The sequence below is a fragment of the Macaca thibetana genome, chromosome 18, assembly GCF_024542745.1.
Source record: "Macaca thibetana thibetana isolate TM-01 chromosome 18, ASM2454274v1, whole genome shotgun sequence".
Lineage (NCBI taxonomy): Eukaryota > Metazoa > Chordata > Mammalia > Primates > Cercopithecidae > Macaca > Macaca thibetana.
Genome location: NC_065595.1, coordinates 17828335 through 17851191, shown reverse-complemented (window position 1 = coordinate 17851191; position 22857 = coordinate 17828335). Strand labels below are relative to the sequence as shown.

At 34.5% G+C, this 22857-nt stretch overlaps 1 protein-coding gene across 11 annotated transcripts in view; it reads left to right on the top strand.

Moving 5' to 3' along the window:
• Positions 1 to 22857, top strand: part of RELCH (RAB11 binding and LisH domain, coiled-coil and HEAT repeat containing) — a 120614-nt gene that overhangs the window by 77962 nt on the left and 19795 nt on the right. For 6 of the 11 annotated variants that reach the window (XM_050768082.1, XM_050768080.1, XM_050768086.1 and 3 more), the window contains 8 exons: positions 1292 to 1340; positions 3382 to 3461; positions 8439 to 8545; positions 9840 to 9939; positions 14586 to 14668; positions 15457 to 15520; positions 17115 to 17253; positions 22114 to 22230. In XM_050768082.1, the coding sequence (XP_050624039.1) occupies positions 1292 to 1340; positions 3382 to 3461; positions 8439 to 8545; positions 9840 to 9939; positions 14586 to 14668; positions 15457 to 15520; positions 17115 to 17253; positions 22114 to 22230 (739 nt within the window). Of the gene's footprint in view, positions 1 to 1291; positions 1341 to 3381; positions 3462 to 3923; positions 4026 to 8438; positions 8546 to 9839; positions 9940 to 14585; positions 14669 to 15170; positions 15254 to 15456; positions 15521 to 17114; positions 17254 to 22113; positions 22231 to 22857 lie in introns of those variants that run through there. The other 5 variants (XM_050768084.1, XM_050768081.1, XM_050768090.1 and 2 more) reach the window with 4 other exon arrangements.

The following is a 22857-nucleotide window of genomic DNA, read 5'->3' as shown; positions in this document are numbered from 1 at the left end:
AGTTTCAAATATTAACATTGGAATGTCATTAGATCCTAATTTATTCATTAATCCTATAATCCATTTGTCTTCATAACATTTAGTTAAACCAGTTCTTTAGAGAGCTAATAAGAGACATAAAAAGGTGTAGTTTCTATAATCAAATGTTAATCAACACATTTAGAAGGTAAGCATTTTAATTATTAAATTTAATTTAGTATAGCTCTTTACTATTAAATCTGTAGTTGAAACATTTGAAGTAAATAGTATGGTATAAGGAACTGGACAAAATTCAGAAGACTTGGGTTATGGTCCTATTATCTGTTGACTAATGTTTATGATCTTTAATATTTAAGTTAAATTATCTGGGCTTAGTCTTTTCATGTGTAAAATGAAGAATTTGCTTCCATGTCTTTTAATTCTGTAAGTATGATTCAGTACACGAACCTTTTAACACTGGTCTGTCTCTCAGTTTAAGCTAAAGATACGAATTAATGTGCCTCACCTACAGAGAGGAAGGCAAAAACCAGACCTTAATGTTATTGTAGGAAAAACAAAATTATTTTATATTTTTCACTAGCATTCAGTTGTTAAACAGATATAATTTGATTTTCCTGTTATCAATATTGGCAAAAATTGTTTGATATCTCCAAAACAAGTAGCTATTTTTTTTTTCGAAAAGCAAGTAGGAATCTACTTATGTACTTAACAGTAAGTGGTTGTCTTCAGTGGCCTGAAATCTTTGATAACTTTAATAATAAAAAATTTAAGCAAGCCTTTGTTCTAACTTAACATATTAAACTGTGTATTTCATATTTCGTTTTGAAAAGTTGTAATAATTAATATCACATGATGAATATGTTACTTTCTGAACACCTGAAGTGACTGGAATTCCTTTTCATTTTTTAAAAATACAGCCAAATGCTTTTTTCGATAATTCTAACCGTATAATATCTACCTAAATAGTCCTTCTATAACCAAGTTCAGTTTTAGAAAGCAGTAATTTCAACCACTTAAAATCATATTGGAAATTATTTTAATTTAATAAAAGAAACCAGAGGCCATTGACTTGAGTTGATTTTTTCAAAAATTTATCCTTAAAGTTTTCATTTTCATTAATTTGACTCTTTTATCCTAAGCCTCATGATTAAGAATTAATTACATTTCTGACCACTTGACTTAGTCATCTATAAAGCTAAATAAATAAATAAATAAATAAATAAATAGTAGTAGCAACAGTAGTAAACATTTCATTTAATCAATTTGCCCATTGAACCTGAGACTTTTTGAATCTTTTCTTTGGGTTGCTTAGGTAAAACCTCAGTTCCAGGAGATTTTGAGACTATCTGAAGAAAACATTGGTGAGTTTGTTCATTATTACTTTTAAAAACAATTGCATTTCTTTATGCAGGAAAAATGCTGTATTCTCCATATATGTAGATTGTACAAATGAACTAGCAACTACAATTGAAAAGGAAAAATTTATATTATGGAGTTCTTGGTTTTATAACTATGTCACATCTAATATCCTTCCCATGAGGTGACAGTGAGATTAATCGCTGTCAGTCTGATTGTAAATAGTTACCTTCATTGTAACCATTTTGATATAAGGCTGAACTTTACAGCCTGGGTACTCAACCTTTAGAGGTCTGAAGTAGTATATTCAAGAGACTGACAATTATAAAATAAGCTGCATCTAATTCTTAATTAGTTCTGTATACTTTTAGAAATTAGACATAGCAGAAAAGAACGGTATATGAGCATATATGTTTTCCAAATGAAACATGAGAGAAACTACAGGCTTGAATGGGTAGCTCCAGCTATTTCTTTGATAGTTTTCACTCATCTACTTTAAGAAGTCTACTCTTGGCACCATTGGCCTAAGGACTTGTTTATGTATGGATCTTGTGTCCCTATGTATTTTTCTAGCTTCTAGGAATAAACTGTGGAACATGTGTAGCACCCCCACCCCCATTTCTAACTTGGTTGATTTTGAATATATATATCTATATAGAGAGAATATATATATATCTATCCTAGGGGGGTGTGTGTGTGTGTGTGTGTGTGTGTGTGTGTGTGTATACCTTAGTGGTTTGAGTTGAATGGTTTAGAAAACACCATTTTTGGCAGTCCTCAGAGCTAGTCAGAGAATGAATAAATTAATTATTTCAAGCCTGAAGACATTGAAGACATTTGGGGCAGGGGAGGGGGACAAATAACTCCCAAAGTTTATTTTGAATGTCTTTTTAAAGGATTGATATTTGTAATGCCTAAATTGTTGGTATTATATGTTTATTATTCTTGTGATAAATTAGTGATGAAAAAAGGTAAATATTTTAAAAACTGACAACTTTTGGAATTATTAGCCACGAATGTTTAGCTGTTGAAATAGGAAGTGATTATTAGCCCCTGTATATATAGTCCATATCTATGAATATACTTTAAGCTTATGTTCTAACATTAACATCAACACTCCCTCCCCAAAAAAGGTACTCTTACCAAGAGAATAAACAAATCTCAAAAACTAATTAATGTGAAAATGGGACTGTCTTTTTTGCAAAATTTCTTCAGGGCAGTTAGTTAAATAAATCTTTTCAACTCAATTTCTTTATGTAGTACCCTCAGAAAATAATTTGAAGCCATATACAAAATAAGTATAGTTAAAAACTATTCTTGGGAATATAACAGCAAACATAAAGCACTTGAAACAGTGCCTCATGATCAGTTAATAAGAGCTCTTGGTGCTGCGAATAATAATTGTCCTCTCACAACTTTTCTTTTGAAATTGTCCATAGAGGCTGTATAAGAAAATCTCTTGTAAAGTAGTTACAGGGCACACAACTATGGTTGCATGCTTTCCCCTTTTTCTCTGCTTTACTTAGCATGATTCCTTCCCCCTCCATGAAAATAATCAGGGCTTTGTCTGGCTGAAAACTGTATTGAGGATGCAGGAGGGGCTCAGGAAATCAGGCTAGTACTGAAAACTACCTCATATCTAGAAATAGATCAAATAACATATATCTATGTGCTTTTAGGTGAGTGCGTTTACATTTTACTAAACTGCAAATTGAAAGCATAAAAATTTTGGACAACCTGCCTATATGGACCCTTAGAAGACTTTCAGGAAGAAAGTTCTGATTTCCAATTATGGAAATCAAGAGTATAACATCTCGTTTGGGTTATTAAAGTTCTTTCCCATTTATCAGAAATGTTTATGCTAATGGCTCTTCAAGAAACACTAAGTTGTATTTTACAACCACCAAAAAACATGTTTTTCAAAGTAATGATAATATTTCCTTGTAACCTAGTAAACAGTTGTAATTTTAAATATAATCACATTACAATTTTTTTCTTTACACTTAAAATATACTTACTTTTTTAAAATTATTTTAATAATTTTAGATTCCTCAGCAGGAAATGGGGTCCTCACTAAAGCTACAGTCCCTATTTATGCAACAGGAGTCCTTACGTGTTATATTCAGGTAAGGGAAAAATTCTTACTCTCTAGTAAAAGTCTTTTCATTTAGAAAAATACCTAGTATTGTGTCTTCTTAATGTAAGTGACATTGCTACCAACAAAGGAAAACAATTTACTTATTTTATTCAATAAATAATTTATAATGGATAGCATATTTGAATAATAAGGGCCTGAGTAAAACCTCACTTGAACAAATAAATTTAGAGATTATGAGCTTTTTGATATTTTGTTAGAAGTGTTAGATTATACTGACTTAGCAGAGTTTCTCTGTGTTCCATAAGTTTTTCATAAATAAATGACAAGCAGAGCACATACGTTAGGTGAACTAAGCTACAGAGTACTGTAGAACACTATACCTTATCATCATTTTTAGCTAAGTACTTTTTAATAATGCGGGTTGAGTGTATCCCTTATCTCAAATGCTTAGGATGAAAGTGTTTTCAGATTTTGGATTTTTTTTTTTCAGATAAAGGAGTATTTGCATATACATAATGAGATATCTTGGGGATGGGACCCAAGTCTAAACACAAAATGTGTTTCATATACACATTATACACATAGCCTGAAGGTAATTTTATACAATATTTTAAATAATTTTGTGCATGAAACAGTTTGTGTACATTGAACCATGAGAAAGCAAAGGAATCGCTGTCTCAGCCACCATGTGGACAATCTGGTTGGTTGGCATCACCATCATTCCTGACTTTGCATTTATATGCTACCAATAAGCAATCATTTTCTCATACTTTTTCACACATATGTACTTAACAATAAGAAAATATGACATATCATCAATACAGCAAAAAAAAATAATGTGCTCAGGGTAGCAAAGCACAGAATACCTATATCAGCTGCTAAAAAACAGCCACAGCAAATGATGACAGGCTTTCACACACAGTATCAGTTTGGTACTCACAAAGTTTCAAATTTTAGAGCATTCTGGATTTTCAGATTAGGGATGCTTAAGCTGTACTTTATTTTTCTTAATTGTTACTACATAAGAAATTACCCCAAAACATAATCGTCTATTATAACTGTTTCATTTGCTCATGATTCTGTAATCTGGGCCTCACTCAGCTTTGTCCTCTTCTGCTGTTCTTGCCAGCAGTCACTTCTGTTGCTGCAATAAGTGGGTTAGCTGATGGGGTCTCTACGTAGGTCTCAGGACCTCTCTCTCTCCACATGGCTTCTGAAGCAGCAGAGCCAGACTTACCACATGGTAGCTAATGCCTCCCAAGAATGAAAAGGCAGAATCTGCTAGGCTAAGGCTTAGGCCTGGAATTAGCACAACATGGTTCTACTGCAGTCCCTTGCTAAATAAATCACAGGCCCAGCCCAGATTCAAGCAAAAGAAGGGAAGTAAGCCAGGGTGTGAACCAGGAGGTGTGGTTCAGTGGTGGCCACCATGTAACAGGCTGCCATACTCTACTTAACATTGTTTGCAGTAAATAACATATGATGTGTCTCAAAGCATAGTAGTAATTTTTAAGTATGAGGCAGTCCCACCAGTAAGGTGGAAATACTGACTTGGGATAAAGCACTTTTAGAAGTTACAATGTAAGAATGAAGAAAGAACACCTTTTCCAATGGTTTCCTGAACTTTTACCCACTACTAACTTACTAATTTTGCTCTTTAAATTCAAAGTACAGCAATTCATATTTATTGTACTCTTCTTTCTTTTTTTTAAATTTTTATTATTGCATTTTAAGTTCTAGGGTACATGTGCACAGTGTGCAAGTTTGTTACATCAGTATACATGTGCCATGTTGGTTTGCTGTACGTATTAACTCGTCATTTACATTAGGTATTTCTCCTAACGCTATTCCTCCCCCTGCCCCCCACCCCATGACAGGCCCCAGGGTGTGATGTTCCTCACCCTGTGTGCAAGTGATCTTATTGTTCGATTCCCACCTATGAGTGAGAACATGGGTGTTTGGTTTTCTGTCCTTGTGATGGTTTGCTGAGAATGATGGTTTCTAGCTGCATCCATATCCCTGCAAAGGACACGAACTCATCATTTTTTATGGCTGCATAGTATTCCATGGTGTGTATGTGCCACATTTTCTTAATCCAGTCTGTCACTGATGGACATTTGGGTTGGTTCCAAGTCTTTGCTAATGATATTTCTAGTTCTAGATCCTTGAGGAATCACCACACTGTCTTCCACAATGGTTAGACTAGTTTACACTCCCACCAACAGTGTAAAAGCATTCCTATTTCTCTACATCCTCTCCAGCATCTGTTGTTTCCTGACTTTTTAATGGCATAAGATGGTATCTCATTGTGGTTTTGATTTGCATTTCTCTGATGACCAGTGATGATGAGCATTTTTTCATGTGTCTGTTGGCTGCATAAATGTCTTTTGAGAAGTGTCTGTTCATATCCTTTGCCCAATTTGATGGGGCTGTTTTTTTCTTGTAAATTTGTTTAAGTTGTTGTAGATTCTGGATTTTAGCCCTTTGTCAGATGGGTAAATTAGAAAAATTTTCTCCCATTCTATTCACTCTGATGGTAGTTTCTTTTGCTGTGCAGAAGCTCTTTAGTTTAATTAGATCCCATTTGTCTATTTTGGCCTTTGTTATCACTGCTTTTGGTGTTTTCGTCACGAAGTCCTTGCCCATGCCTATATCCTGAATGGTATGGTGTAGATTTTCTTCTAGGGTTTTTATGGTTTTAGGTCTAACAGTTGAGTGTTTAATGCATCTTGACTTAATTTTTGTATAAGGTATAAGGAAGGGATCCAGTGTCTGCTTTCTACATATGGCTAGCCAGTTTTTCCAGCACCATTTATTAAATAGGGAATCCTTTCCCCATTTCTTGTTTTTGTCAGGTTTGGCAAAGATCAGATGGTTGTAGATGTGTGGTGTTATTTCTGAGGCATCTGTTGTGTTCCATTGGTCTATATATCTGTTTTGGTACCAGTTATTGTACTCTTCTTTCAAGACAAATTTAAATCATCCTATAGTATTAAAATACAGTTACAGTATCACATATTACCTTGCAATAGAAGTTACAGCTCTGTTAAAGTGGCACAGTATTCTTTTAAATTTTTCTTTTCTACACTAGTTTCTGATACTACCCTGATATGGATACTTTTCTGTTTGTTAAATATTTTAAGTCATGTATGTTAATAAATTGTCTCTATTGTTCGGTAGATTTTTGGAGATCAAAGATACTAAGTCCTAACAGTGCCAGACACAACAGTATGCCTACCATTCTCCTCTTTAACTTTGGAAAGTGTCCTTGTGTGATGTCAGTATTTTATTCTCTCTCTTTTTCATCCTCTTGAAGTTTTGTTAGTATTTTTATTTTAACCATAAATAACATTTTAAATCATAGTAATTAAATGCCAAAAACAAGGTTTGGCTCATAGTAGGCCCTCAGAATGGATCTGTTGAATAAATGAATAAGGGGCATTTCTTTTGAGACATTATGAAGTCTAAATATGTTATTCATATCTGTAAAAAGATAAGAACTTTTCAGCTTATTACAAAATAAATAGTATATTGAGGTAGCAATCACAGATTGCCAGTGTTTCTTATTTTAGGAAGCACATACCAGCAGTTAATGTTTATCTTACTAAACAAAACTTTTTGTTAGGGTAAATTATAGTAAACAAAAATTATCTTGAATCAAATATATAAGCAGTATTACTTGTTTTGAGATTCAAGTAATTACTTGAATATATAAGCAGTATTACTTGTTTTGAGATTCCAAAAATGATAAATAAGATTTTAGTAAATTTTTAAAAATCAAAAGAATTCATACTTATTTAGAAGTCTTATTTTATAGCTCTTATTTCACATTTAGGTTTTTCTCAGATTTCCAGCTTGTTTTCCAAAGTTATGTCTATTTTATATTTGAAATAGTAGGTAACTAAAAATGGGTGAAATCCCCATTCCAGAGATGCCCTGATGCTGATTTGTCAGTTAAACTGCGTGTCCTGAAACTGTTGTATTCATCCTTTTTTCATGTTAACCATTACTTTTGTCAGTCCTTATCTCTACTTCATTCTAAACTAACCTGATTATGTAGGAAAAAAAAAAGGGTAGGTGGTGATCTAGTCTTCCTCATGGATCTATTGATACATTCAGAAGCTCTTTACTGTTGACCTCCTATGTCCCTAGTGTCAACTTGACTTTATTATGTATTTATTTTCTGAAAGACTATCAGATTCCCTTCCCATGTACATTCAGGTTAATTTAACATACAAAGTTATTTTTTTTTACTCTCTTAATTTGGCAGGTTTTCTTTTTCTAACATATTTTCTGATTATGAAAGTAATAATAGTTTGTTGAAGAAAGTTTGAAAAATACAAGGTATTTTTTAATCAAGGTGTGCATCTGTTTCTTAAAAGAACACAGTAGTCTATATTTTACCAAGCATGCAGTTTTCATCACTAGGATATTGCAAAGATAATTTCTTAGAAATCAATTTTCTACTATTTTTTCTACAAGGGGGTAACTGTTCTAGTAGTTTGTATTATGTAGAGCCAAAATTCATGGGAACTAAAATTGGTAAGGTAAATTTTAATAAAAGATTATACCTTTTAATGTTCTAAATCAAGACCAACCATCCAAACTTTTTACAGTGATGGAAATAATCTATAGCTGAGTTGTCCAATCAGATAGGCACTTGCCACATGTGTCATTAAGCCTTTGCACTGTACCCAGTTCGACCAAGGAACTGAATCTTTCACTTTACATAATTTCTCATTTAAATTTAAATATAAGTAGCCACATGTGGCTAGTGGCTACTACTATATTAGACCACAGGTCTAAATTAAAGTATCAGGATAGTCTTTGTCTTCATACCATTCTGATGATAGATATGCTTAATAAATATCTTTTAATTAAAATAGCTTCCAAATTTGGATATTTTCCCCTATTTGGTAACATTTTCTTATTATAGATAGGTAAATATGGTATTTAGTTCTACTTGATTGTTTGGATATTCATTATCAGTATTTTTCCTCTGTAGGAAGAAGACCGAAAATTGTTAGTTGGATTCTTAGAAGATGTAATGACGCTGCTTTCATTATCTCATGCTCCTCTTGATAGCCTGAAGGCTTCTTTTGTGGAATTGGGGTAAGAAATAACAGCTTATAGTTTGCTAAAAGGCACATAAAGTTTTTAGATTGGATGTATAGAGTACATATTTTAAGTCTCAAAGAGTTGACATGCACACCAATTCTCTTGGTTTTGAAACTTAAGGGGTTTTTTTTGTGTATTTTAGTTTGTTTTTTGGCTTTGCTTATTTGTTCATTCTTAGTATTTTGTAATCAATACATCGTAATTTAAAAAGTAGGGAGAAGGGTGCAGACATATGTTTTCTTTGAAGCAGTTGGAGAAATAAAATCAAGTACAGATTTGAAGAAAATTTAGTTTCCCAGAACTGAAAAAGGAGCCCCAAGTGAAAGCCAGCTTCTTTGGCTCCTATTTTCACTCTGTTTGATTTGCCTAGTCCTGCTCATCATCACATCATCTGGCTGCTAAAGTAATTTTATCTGTCTTTACCGAAAACAGACTCATGCATTTGTTAATAATACCACCTTTCATTTGCATAGGCTTCACAGCCAACATACCCTTCCATATAGATGGTTTGAGTTGATTTTATTTGATTCTACAACATCCATGTGACATACATAGGACATGTACTGCTTCCCCAATTTTTATAGATGCAGAAACCAAGACCCACAGAAGTTGTAACTTACCCACCTGACTCTTAGTCCAGTGGTCTTTCCTTTTTCCTCATGGAGAAATTTGTTTCTTCATAATTTTAATTTGTGTGCTATTAAAAAGAGTGGAATTATCTGTCACAATTGCAAATTCTTAGAGAAGTTAAAAGTGTGATTTCCGAATATGCTAAAAGATTGTGGTTGTATAAGGAAGGTGACATCCTTTTTTAGAGAATCTTGTTTGTTTGTCTGTTTGTATGTATGTTTTTTGAGACGGAGTCTTGCTTTGGCACCAGGCTGGAGTGCAGTGGTGCGATCTTGGCTCACTGCAACATCTGCCTCCTGCGTTCAAGCAATTCTTCTGCCTCAGCCTCCTGAGTAGCTGGGACTACAGGTGCGCACCACCACTCCCAGCTAATTTTTGTATTTTTAGTAGAGACGGGGTTTCACCATGTTGGCCAGGATGGTCTCGATCTCTTGACCTCGTGATCTGCCCACCTCATCCTCTCAAAGTGCTGGAATGATAGGCGTGAGCCACCGCGCCTGGCCGAGAATCTTAGTTGCAACCTATATAAGCAAACAAAGTAATTCCATATGTTCTGCAAATATTGTTATCATTAATATTCCTTATAAATATTGTGTTTTTCAGTATACCAGTAAGGGACTGTGGCTCTCCATTTTAACACTGTTTTTTTTTCTTCTAGTGCAAATCCAGCCTACCATGAGTTACTATTAACTGTTTTGTGGTATGGTGTTGTCCATACTTCAGCACTCGTCAGGTGTACTGCTGCTAGAATGTTTGAGGTATGTCAACAGATGCCTCTGTTGGTTTCAATTGTAATGTTTTTTTTTTTTTTTTTTTTTTTTTGAGAAGAAGAAAGGAATTTTTTTTTTTTAAAAAGATATCATGTTATGTTAATATATATTTTATAGCTTTTATCAGTGTCTAGTTGTGTACTGTGTGATGGGGCAGAAATTTAGCTTTAACATATTTAAAAATGGTTTTTCACCTTACTGGTTCCTTGAATGTTATTCAGTTATCACTTTTATTTCTCCAACTATCTTTTAAATCTTATTTTAATTTCTAACTTACATAACTCTTTCTGACTATACTTTTCTATTTACTGAGGTAAATGACTACTAAAATAAACTGAAAAAGCATAGGATATCTTTCAAATTGTAAAATATAGTTGAATTTATCAGTAGCATTAGAAAATGAATTATTGCAATTACGGAAATGTTTATTGATTACTCCTACTTCACTATTCCCTAACATTTCATATGTAGAATAGCATCCCAATACATTAACTGCCCATAGAGTTGTAAAAGAGAGGAGAGCAGATAATTTACCTAAATTGTATTAAATTACTACCTACCCAAGTGAAGTATGAAATTGAAAGAACTATCTTTTGTACCCATCATATAGCAAATTATGTCATAGCCCTAGTATGTGTGTAGGCAGGGAGCAGTGAGATTGAGGTTTAGAACTTTATTTGAGCACTAAAATTGGTCTACTGTTTCTTGTTGATCTTCAGTCTTGCAATAAACCTAGGCTGCCTGGGTTCAGTTTCCATCTCTGATACCTAGCGACTTTGTAGATTACTTGGACAAGGTTGCACCTCTCCGTACCTTAGCTTCCTCATCTACAAAAGAAAGTTGATAACAAAAAGTATCTGTCTCAAAGTATCAGTCTGAAAGGATTTTTGTTAATATTAAACTAATTAATGCTTTTAAAGCCCTTAAAACAGTCTCTGGAACATAATAAGTGCTTATATGTTTTATATAAGCCCATAATAAATGCTTATATGTTTACTGTCATTATCATTATTTTTTTCACCCATGCTAATACTTCACAAAATATATGATGGTAATAGGTAACATATACTTATCCAAACTAAAATTGCCCCAATATTCATGTGATTCTTAAAATACCTAAACATTTATTTCTATAAAAAGACTTGGATAATTCAAATCTTGCTGAATATCAGAATTTCTCCACAATTGAAAATAAATTGCAATTGGAGATGGGGTAGTGATATATTTAAAATATATGCTTTCTAAAATTCTGAAATATGTAAGTTAGATTTGTGAATTCAAGAAGACTCCATTGTTGTCAGGAAGCTGAAAATTCTCCATCCATGTTATTCCCTCAGTTATCATACAGAAGCAATTTTTAAAAAGCCATAATCAGAGGTTTTTTGTGAAGATGAATGCCAAAGTCACTATTTGGTTTTATGTCTAGTACAAGTTCCTTCTGGATGTAAATTGTTTTGATTATTCAATATGCTGAAAAGGAGGCATGACCATGAAAGAAAAGTCATTCATCAGAATCTCCTCTCCCCAAAAAGAAAAAAGTATCTTTTTAAATGAAGAGCTATTTCTTTCATACACTCTCTTCCTATGATTTTATTCTAAGCTCATAAAAGCCATTTCTTTTTCTTAAATCTTTCATCTCTGAAATGTGAGTGTGCACTGGTGAATCATACCATATAAATGAAAATAAGTAAATAAAATGAATCCTCCCTGTTCATTTGCTTTGAAGTTTTTTGCTTGTTTTGTTTGGTTTTCTGCCTTCTTGTATGTGGCTTATGTCTGGTTTTGGTTTCTCTGTTTGCTGTCAGTGCTGGTCTGGAAACTATATCTATGCTTAAGCAGTTTTCAGTGTCCTCTCAGGTCGTTGATGAACTTCTGGGTCTTGTTTGAGAGACTGTTTCAATGTTTTTCAAATTCATTAATGATACATTTCAATGAGCATGTCAGAAAAAGTTATCAGTAAGAGAAATTAAAGTTCCTTTTTTGTCAGTGATTCTTATTTGAACAAAATTGTATTAAAAGAATAAAGGGTCATAAGATTTATTTTGATACCAATGCTTTATAATTTAGAATTACGCCTGCTTATCCTAAAAAAGTTAATTCAAAATCAAAACATAAAAAAAATTCTTTTTTTAAAAGGTGAGACCAGAAACTGTTGAGAAGAAAATGAGAAATGCTTATACCAAGAACTTAATAGGATATGGTCACTGAAATTCACTAATAAATTTAGGTTAGTTTTTAGACAGCAGGACAAAAAGAGGGAACCCAATCAATCATATTATTCCCATTGTTTTAAATAAGAGAATATAAATTACTTTTTGAAGTAGCGAATTAATAAAATTATTTTATAAGAGGAATTTATCATGTGTTATAATAAATTTCCCAAAAGATGCAGAAAAGAACTTCATATATATTTTAATCATAAGGAAATTGAGCATGTCACATTAGAACACAACAAAGAAGTCATGGATTTTAAGTCAGATGGGACAGAGTTCCTTTGCAGACCCTATGACTTAGACTCTAAAACCCTGGACAAGTTACTTACATAAGCCTCAGTTTCTTCATCTGTTAAAATATTGATGATATTTGTACTTACTTCATCAAGTGAAAAGATCAAATGATATATTATGTTAAAGTGTATAACAATTGATAGCTCTTAAATGTACTTTGTGATTTTCTAGCTTAATAAAGAAATTGAACTTAAAAAACCCTACACCAATGAAAAATTAATTTGTCCCCTACATTATCGTCTTTTTTAATGCTTTTGACAGACTCAAAATAACAGAAATTTCAAGATACTGATTCAAATCTAAGCAATCTTACTTACAAAATGATACAGAGAAGAAGGTTGTATTTAACAATATTTGAACTTCCTTGTCCTATTTCTTTCTATCCAATATCTGTAATGTTTAAGATATTAAAAGTTCTTTGTCATTTTATTATCTGTGTTTTTGTTTTGTTTTGTTTTGTTTTTGAGGCGGAGTCTTCACTCTGTCGCCCAGGCTGGAGTGCAGTGGCACCATCTCGGCTCACTGCAAGCTCCGCCTCCCGGGTTCGCGCCATTCTCCTGCCTCAGCCTCCCGAGTAGCTGGGACTACAGGCGCCCGCCACCACACCCGGCTAATTTTTTGTATTTTAGTAGAGACGGGGTTTCACCGTGTTAGCCAGGATGGTCTCGATCTCCTGACCTCGTGATCCGCCCGCCTCGGCCTCCCAAAGTGCAGGGATTACAGGCGTGAGCCACCACGCCCGGCCTATCTGTGTTTTTTTATAAAAATTATTTCAGAATATTGAAGTAGATTCTAAAATGAATCAATTGGTAAATGGTGAAAAATCATTGCAAAATTAAGAATCTTCACATAAAGTGAGTTACTTTCTCTGATGTGTTATATAGGAGGAATACCTTCACATATGCACACAATGGTAGATTTTTGGTACTAAAAATTCTGTGACATCTTTGATCTTCTGTGAGGACTAAGTACTAGTTACTAGGTAAACAGATTGGTAAGCATTTAGGATTAATATGTGCTTACATTCTGAAATTGAGAAGGGGATTGTGCTTCTCGGTTGAACTCATAAACTTCAGTAATATTTATCAAACAAAACGTATATGGCTCAGTATCGTTCTCTTGTATTACAATTTAGCATTGGTTGCTAAATGAATTGTTTTGTGATTAGATTATAGAGATCTAGTTCTACTCATCTTTTTTATTTTTAATTTTGTTTGAATTTATAAGAAATCTAAAACAAAGTCATATTTAGATATTAACTATCAAAAAGTTGTTTAAATTAGATCATTTCTTCCAAACATATTACAGATCATATATTCTTGCAGTAATAGAAATAATTAAACTCTTTCTTGAATGCCTGTTTGTCAGGCACAGTATTTAGGTATGTTATTTGCAAATTCATAGCACAACAGCCCTTTGAGGCAGATAATAATATCACCATTTTCAGATGAGAAAACTTGCGTTTCAAGAGATGATGGAAAATACTATATATCTAAGACCACATGGCTCATAAGTGGAGAACTGGCGTCTGAACCCAGATCTGATTCCCAAGTGTAATACTTTCCAATAGACAGCATTGTATCTCTGTACCTCAAAAGAAAAAGCTATATTATTTAAAAGGTTAGGAATTTTCCTATGTGGTTTTAAAATACACTTGCTATAGCACAATAATAAGTGGTTTAGTGGTGGCTGCTACTTATGTGAGTTTGGTTTAAAAATAGCCCAGTTTGTACCCTGTTGGTCATAATAAAAGCATACCACCCTTACTTCTAGAATTTTAACCGTAGAACACAGTATGTGTCAAAGAAGCTAAAAAAGTATTCTTTTAAGTTGCATTTTGATGGACATTGAAATTGCTTAGACTCTTTGACCAAAAGTACAAACTGCTATTGAACTGGTGACAAAATCTGTTTTCGTGGACGCTAGGCTACTTAAGCTTTATTTTCCTCCTAAGCATTCTCTGCCTTTGGAAAGCACTCTAGAAGCAGTATTTGCTTAGCTTCTAATTTTGGTTTTGCTTTTGTGTTTTCTCTCTTTCTCTTGGTTGTTCCTTCCTTCTTCCCGTGGCGCACTGTGTTTGCTCTTTCCGTGCATCACCTGTGAATACCCCCTGTGCTGACCAATCAGCTGTTGGTGAAGGGGGTGAATGAAACTCTGGTAGCTCAGAGGGTTGTTCCTGCTCTCATTACTCTCTCCAGTGACCCTGAAATGTAAGTGTCATCCCTGCCTTTTATATTCAGCATCCCTTTCAAAATGTGCCTGCCAAGAAATAACCATCAGCTCTTAAATTTATTGAAGAATCTCTTTAAATTAATAATATTGGATTATACTTACTTGATTTTAAACTTTATCATATTATTATTTATATATCATGGTTCTTTTTAAATCAACCCTCACTGTAAATGTAATTTGGAGGCCATGTATTGAAAAAATATATTAGTATATTAGTGCTCAATAAATACTTCCATAACCTAAAATATGCTGATGGACTGTTTCTTTCAAGCCAAGAAGGGATGCTCTCCTAATCTCACTAACAGGTTGTTACCAGTAAGTGTAGTAGCATGAACCAAAGGCCTAACATTTTAATGTCTCGTGTGGATGACTAAACCAAGAAAGGCCAATGAGTCTGCCTGCCCATCCTCAGTCACAGCTAACCCAGTTCTTATTCCAGTTTACCAAACCATTTTTTATTGCATGTTGACTGGTTTACAGCTGACTCTTCGAGGCATGAGTGAAGCGTTAGTTGACAAGCGGGTTGCTCCGGCCCTTGTTACCTTGTCCAGTGATCCTGAATTGTGAGTTTCACAGACTGCGACCTTAAGTTATCCTGTCTGTCTTTTTGAGCATTCTTCTTGGTCTGCTTTTTTTAAATTTATTTAATTTGTCATTGCTAGAGACTAATACAGTATATTTACCTTGTACTTACTTTAATATACATTTTAGTAATACTCATTGTTCATCTCAAAGCTTCAGTTTCTTTCTTTTTTAATTCTAACAGCTCTGTCAGGATTGCCACAATTCCAGCCTTTGGCACTATTATGGAAACAGTAATTCAAAGAGAGGTAGGAAATAATTGAAATTTATTTATGTCTGTGTAATATTGAGGTGATCACGATACATGTATCTGGTGGTAGACAGCAGGGAGCATCTTACCTTTTATTTTGTGCCCTAGTTAGTTATAGGCCAGAGGAGGATCTCTCTATGTGAAAACATGGTAGCCTAACCAAGGTATATTTCCATATCCTAAGGAAATCTCTAGTCTTTCCTCTCAATCAGAACATTAAGTATAGGCCAATCTTTCAGGGATGTCCAAGGGAGAGAATATAGTCATGAGTTCTTAGTTTCTCTTTCTGATTGGGCCAGTAAAGCCCCTTCCTCATCCCTCTTTTCTACTTATCACTAGAGACAGAAACTAAAAACCACGGCTTCAGGCTGCTAAAAGCCTTAAACAAAACAAAACAGATCAACAACAAAGTAAGGTGTGTTGGACAAGCTTGCTAGATGTTCTGTTGTAAGCCGAGCTGGATATTGCAGTTTTGAATAATCCTTCAAATCAGGTCTAGTTCCAAAGCCTTCTGTTATCCAGTAGGCTTCTGGCCAATCTACATAAATTCTTGATTGCCAGTGTTGCAGAGATTGCAGGACTGTTTTCCCAGATAACATCAGGAACACAAATGTATCTCAGTTATCAATGAAGGCAAGAGGGCACTTGTATTCTGATAACTCTGTCACTGATATGAAGCCGTAAAAGTCATTTAGTAGACTGGTATCCTCTTGTTGCAGAGTAGATCATCGTCTGGGCAGACCCTCTGTCATGCCTGTTTCAGGAGACCACCAAGGTCTTCCTTCTTAAGGTGTATTTTGATTCTGAAACTGATTTCAAGTTTTTTAGATTCTGTTTGCAACACTAACTGTAAGACACTTCTCAAAACTGGTATCAGATTTTTATTCTTTGTTATTATATTGGGTATATCCTTATACAAATGAAAAAAAAACTTGTAGATTAGAACATAAATTATTTGTGGACATATTACCCAAAAGAGAAAAGTTTTAATAAAACTCCTTCATCATATAGATTTTTTATAACAAAAACTGAAGTTTTGTTAGTTACAGAAAGAATGTTTTCCATTTTTTCACTTATATATTTCACTGGTGAAGCCACAGAGGAAAAGCACATCATTCTGCAAAGCTTGCAGTCTTAGCAGAATTTCAACATGTTCTCGAATCCTAAAATAAAAATGTCTTTTAGGGAAATGTGAGTAAGATATAAGTCATTAATGACTCATTGCTTTCAGAAGGTGAATAATTGGGTAACTTACAGTGTGATTTGTTTTAAGAATTATAATTTAGATACAAAATAATCATAAATGTACCTACTTTTCCCTAAATACAGTGGGATTTTTTTCTTTTGTTATGATTTGTTAGGAATATTTGTATTTTTTAATTAAGAATTTATAAGCACAAGCAAAGGAGGAAACCTTCTCTGAGCCAAAAGATTAAATAACTACTTATTTAATTCCAAATTTCTACTGTCTTTGGAATATAGGTTGCTTTAATCCACTGCTGTAAGTCATGTTTAACATGTGTCTTTCACTTTAACAACACTACTCAGTTTTCAATACTCTATAAAATGACTGTACAATATCCGATTTTAAGTTGCTGGAAAGGGTGAAAATGCAGTTGGCTTCTTTCCTGGAAGATCCTCAGTATCAAGACCAACATTCTTTGCATACAGAGATCATAAAAACATTTGGTAGAGTTGGCCCTAACGCAGAACCCAGGTTCCGAGATGAGTGTAAGTTTGCATTTTTCTACCTTTTTCCTGAATTGTAATGTAAGATCAAAGCTAGACACTCCTCTAAGGCCTTGTCATGTATTAAAATCTTGGTGCATTTGTCACGTGTTAAAGCCTTGTATACTTCTGTGTACTGAAAGCTGAACATGAAACAAGTTAGTTACTGTGAATTAATCAGTATTGATATTAGTGGATGGTTTTGTTTTGTTTTGAGACAGAGTCTCGCTCTGTCACCCAGGCTGGAGCGCAATGGCATGATCCCAGCTCACTGCATCCTCTGCCACCTGGGTACAAGTGATTCTTCTGCCTCAGCCTCCCGAGTAGTTGGGATTACAGGTGCCCACCACCACGCCCAGCTAATTTTTGTATTTTTAGTAGAGACAGGGTTTTGCCATGTTGGTCAGGCTGGTCTCGAACTCCCGACCTCAGGTGATCTGCCTGCCTCAGCCTCCCAAAGTGTTGGGATTACAGGCGTGAGCCACCGCGCCCAGCCTAATGGATGGTCTTATACTGTATACTGATTGCTGTAAGACATATGAAGAGTAACTCAAACTTAATTTCAAGTTATTTTAGAAATGTTTCTTAATAACTGCTAATTGCTAAATACTGTGCTGCCTTAGAGTTTATTTTTTTACTTTTAAGGAAATTTTTGTGTGTTTCTGGACATGTTCTTATGAAAAATAGACATTTCTCCCGCTTAGCATGCCATTCAGCATGATACATAACTTTGTTTTAATTCATAGCTTGTTGATCTGCTACATGATCTTCCACAGTTATCGGCCTTTTTTCTCTAGATTTTACAGAGTCTCTTTTATTGTGGGCCTCAACATTTATGGCCACAATTTCTTTGGATAGCATCAAAGCATCAAGAAATTATGACTGCAGAAGTATATCAGTTATCATAGCGCTTTTATTTTTAGCAATTTGACATGCTCTAGAGAGGGCCACAAGTTGGGTCATTTAAATCAGTTTGGTTTCTAGTACATTATTTTATTCTCTGGCGGACTGTTATATATCCAGGCTAGCATATGACTCTGTAAAATTAGAGTCATCAACAAAAAATACTAAGTCAGGATTTGGACTGCAGTGTCCAAAAACTCGGTTGAGGCCATGCACACTGATCACGCTATAGAAACACAGTCATGACATTTTTTTCACTGGGTAAGTGTCTTCATAATTAGCCAACTAACAGAAGAAAGTTGATATTTTAGTTAGCACTAGGGATAGTTCCACATGTTGCAGCGTCAAATTTACAGGTGATTCTAGGTAGGAACTCTGAAGGTGCTTTGACTTTTTGAGGCTGTAGTTGCTCTGAGGCAAGGAGAATAACTCTTGGCTCCTGGATTAAGGGATAGGCTCAACACACAATGGGTCTTTGGTGTGTGCCATGTTGTCAAGTTAAATGGGTATTTGGTATGTTGCCACGTTAAACGGGTCTTCGGTATGTGCAATGTTGTTGCATTAAATGGGTCCTTGCTGTGTGCCGTGTCGTATTGCTAAAACTTTTCTAGAGCGTGATCTGACCTTTCTATGTACATTCAAAAGAAAGACTCATGATAATCTGGGAAGAATCCATCTGGATTCTTATAGGATCTGCTCCAGTTATTTTGTTGATTCTTTGGAATCTTTTTTCAGTAATTCTAGGACTAGAGTTATTTCTCAAATTAAACATAGTGTCAATATCTTAATGTCTCTTTCTAGAATTTTCAAGAACATCTAAAAATAACCCTTCCATTTTATTTGACAGTTTTAATTGTAGAGTAGATACCCACCTATCAAATTTGTAGGAGTTGTACAAGAGGAAAAAATGAATTTTCTTCTCGTAATGGCCCTAAAATAACAATTAAAGGTTGTTTTAGGAACAGATTGAGGTGAGAAATTCCCACTGCTTGAATAGTTCTAGTAAACCATTATCCTTGAAGCCTCCTGCAACTTACTGTGTACCCACAAGTATGTCTTATACATCTTCTTTCACATTTTGGTACAACCAGATTTTTTTTTTAAAGATAAAAAGTAGCCTTTTTCCCACTTTTGTACTTACTTCTCAGTCAAGTGGCTACTCTTTTGCTTTAGAACTTACTCTGAGGAATTTAGTACTCTATATTAATAAGATAAATATTGAAGTAGAACCTGTATGAAGAATGCTGTAGTGTTATTCGTATGTATTTCTAGATGATTGGCTTTGGGAGTTTGGAGGATGGACAGAGAATTTCTGGGTAGTAATGTCTCCCTTGGAGTGGCATTTGGGGTATTTAGGTATTTGCCCCTCTATTTCTTGGTTAATAGCAGACATTAGTTCTTTCAGTGGCCATTGTTCTTTCCCAATTATTAGTTATCACAGGACCTTTGGTCTTGTTTTCATTTTTAAGAACCAGTTGTTTTATCTGCAACACCATAGAGTTGTTTTTTGTTTTCAGCTATTTTACTTAGTAAGGCTCTCTGAAAATGTTCAGTCGTACATTGGAGATTTTCTAAAGTGGCAATTTTCCATTTCTGATTTTTTTCCCCTAAGTTTATTGTTTGAGGTCTGGGCCCATTTATTCAAACAAATAAACAAAAACAGGACAAGATTCCCTTTATGACTATTGGATCTACCCCAGAATATTTTTTGAACGTTTTCTGAAATACAGTTTTTGTTTGTTTGTTTGTTGTCTTTGAGGCAGAGTCTTACTCTATCACCCAGGCTGGAGTGCAGTGGCGCCATCTCGGCTCGCTGCAACCTGCACCTCCCTGGTTCAAGTGATTCTCCTACGTCAGCCTCCCAAGTAGCTGGGATTACAAGCACGCACCACCACATCCAGCTAATTTTTTGTGAAATACAGTTTTATAAAATCTCCTATTATCCTTTTTTCATTTATAATTTTAAATTTTTGTTCAATCTGCCCTAAAGAAAAAGGCTTCTGCAGTGACCTTATGTTATGTATTTCCTCTTTTTCTTTCCCACTGAAGGTCAGTTTTAGAATTAGCCCGTCTAAGTCAGGCATGGTACCACGTGTCTATAGTCCCAGCTACTCAGGAAGCTGAGGTGGGAGGATCACTTGAGGCCAGGAGTTCAACACCAGCCTGAGCAACATAGCAAGACCAAGTCCCTACAAAAGATTTTTAAAAATTAGCTAGGCATGATGGCACACATCTGTAGTCCATCTACTCAGGAGGCCAAGGCAGGAAGATCATTTGAGTCCAAGTGTTCGAGTGTGGTGCACTATGATTGCACCTGTGAATAGTCCTTGCACTCCAGCCCAGGCAACAAAGCAAGACCCTATCTCTTAATAAAAAAGAAAGAATGATATCCATCTGGGTTATTATTAAATCATCTCCTGGTCCTTCATCTCCTACTGCTTTTAACTGTCTGTCTATATCTGAGGGGTTAACAATTAAGTGAATTAATTAATACATATGTGGTAGCCCAGGACAATATGTGTGTAGTGAAATCTGAATTCTATAGTAAAGTTCTGTCTGTCTTCCTGAGAATTAGGAAGATCCTTAATTAGAGCCTTTAACTTCCTTGAGACTAGAGTTTAAATGAACTTCTATAGATTTGTCTTCTAGTCAAGCAATTTTAAGGGGATATTATGCAGTGTGATTATTGTATTTCTGAGAAAAACACTGTAAAAAGGTCAGAGGCTCAGGAGAAGATGGAATAAAGGAACCATGTATGAATAGATCAAGTGCAAGATGATAAGTTTCTGAAGGTTTGGGCAGAAATGAACTAGTGAGTCTTCGAGGGAGACTTAGAGTCACTATTTTGTTGAGGTCTCAGCATGCCAATTAGTGAAGCTTTCAACTCAATGTTTGGAGTTTTTGTCTCCTAATTTGTTCTAGAGCTCCTCACAAATATACTGTTATTAATTTTGACGAGTCAAAAGGTTCCCTAAAAATGATCATTGTTATTCTAAGTTTTTGTGGGGTTTTACTAAGCTAAGCATGAAAGTTGTGATTATTGCCCCAGCTTATTTAGGAAGCAGGAGTTTTTCCAGGAGAAGATTATGACTTTTATATACGCCAACTCAGTGCAAACAAGAAAGGGGTCACTACAGTTGGTCAGCAGTTGATGCTGCTTATGAGTGGTGGTTTGTGATCCTCAACCAAGCAAGACTAGAAAGGGGTTGTGTGATTGGTCTTTTGATTAACAATTTAACAATCACTGACCCTGAAGCCATTTCTTCAAAGAGCCCTGGTTTTAGTGGGAAATGGTATCCAGAAAATACAATCTTAGGCTCTAGAGGTGCTCTTTGCTACTGATTTGGTTTTTGTTTCTTGGACCATTGCTTTTATTTAGCAGTAGGTTGAAATTTTATGTTACTCTTTGAGGGTATTAAACTCATTGAATAACTTGAAAACTCAGCCACCAATGTCAAGTGCTATTTGACGTTGGTCTTTGCTAAGAATTTGAGAGACTAAAGCTAATAATATTATTCTGAAGTGGTGAAATAATAGGTTGTTGAAAAAGAATATACTCTATATGTATTTAATAGCAATGGTAATATTTTTATGAAGAAACTTATCTGCAAGTATAAATAATACAAGAGGTAGGTTGCTTATAATTATTTGGGCTTCATTTTTCAAACTGGGAAACTGAATTACAGTGAGGCCAAATAATCTATATACATCTTCATAATTAGATAATAGTGACAGCGCTACAATTTGTTTCTCCCAAATGCCAGATCACTTTTTGTTTTGAAAAACTACTTTCTTCCCTAGTTAAAAAAAAGCAAGTATAAGATGTGGGTAACCTTTTGAAATCATTCAGAATTAAAATGAAATTTCATAAATTAAAGTGATAAATTATTGTTAAAGTGTGTCAGGGTTTTGTATGCACGTTTTAGATAAAAATTTAACCCTTTCTTTTTTCTGTTTTAGTTGTTATACCACATTTGCATAAGTTAGCCTTGGTGAACAACTTACAGATTGTGGATTCTAAAAGACTGGACATTGCTACGCATCTTTTTGAAGCCTACAGTGCACTTTCCTGTTGTTGTATCCTTGCTTTATTACAGTGTATCTACATAACCATCTTAGAGTGGAACTTGGTTGTTAAAGATTGAAAAGTAGAACTTCTCTTCTTCAACTTACATAGGAATTGTAGAAAATTGAAGATTTGATTTGTCTCACTCCACTCCATCTTCTAGCCATCTCATAATTTTAAAAGATAATTTTAAGTCCTCTGTGCTGTTATGCTCTATAGTTTTGAGAATTTTGATGAAGTTCTTAACCTGAAGTTTTTATTTATATTAGCTACATGACCGAGCAAGAAATGAAGAGCAGAAAGAATTGCAGCTGAGACTTCTGTTAATCAAAAGGAAGCCTTGTATATATGACTTGGCATTTAGGTTTTTCAGTGAATGTTTAACTCTCAGTATCCAGTGGAATATTATGAATATCTCTTAGAGAGATATCACACATTGGAAAAGTACAGGGCCAACAAAGCTAATGATCTCCAGTGATTACAGAACTGGGAGAAAACTTAGAGATCATGTGGGTCCATGTCAGTGACTGTAAATGATTAAACTAAGGCTTAAAGACGTGAGTGGCTTCTGTTTTTTATAGTTAAAAGCAAAACTGTGACTGGAACAAAGAGCTTTAGCCATTCTGTTAAATATTCTC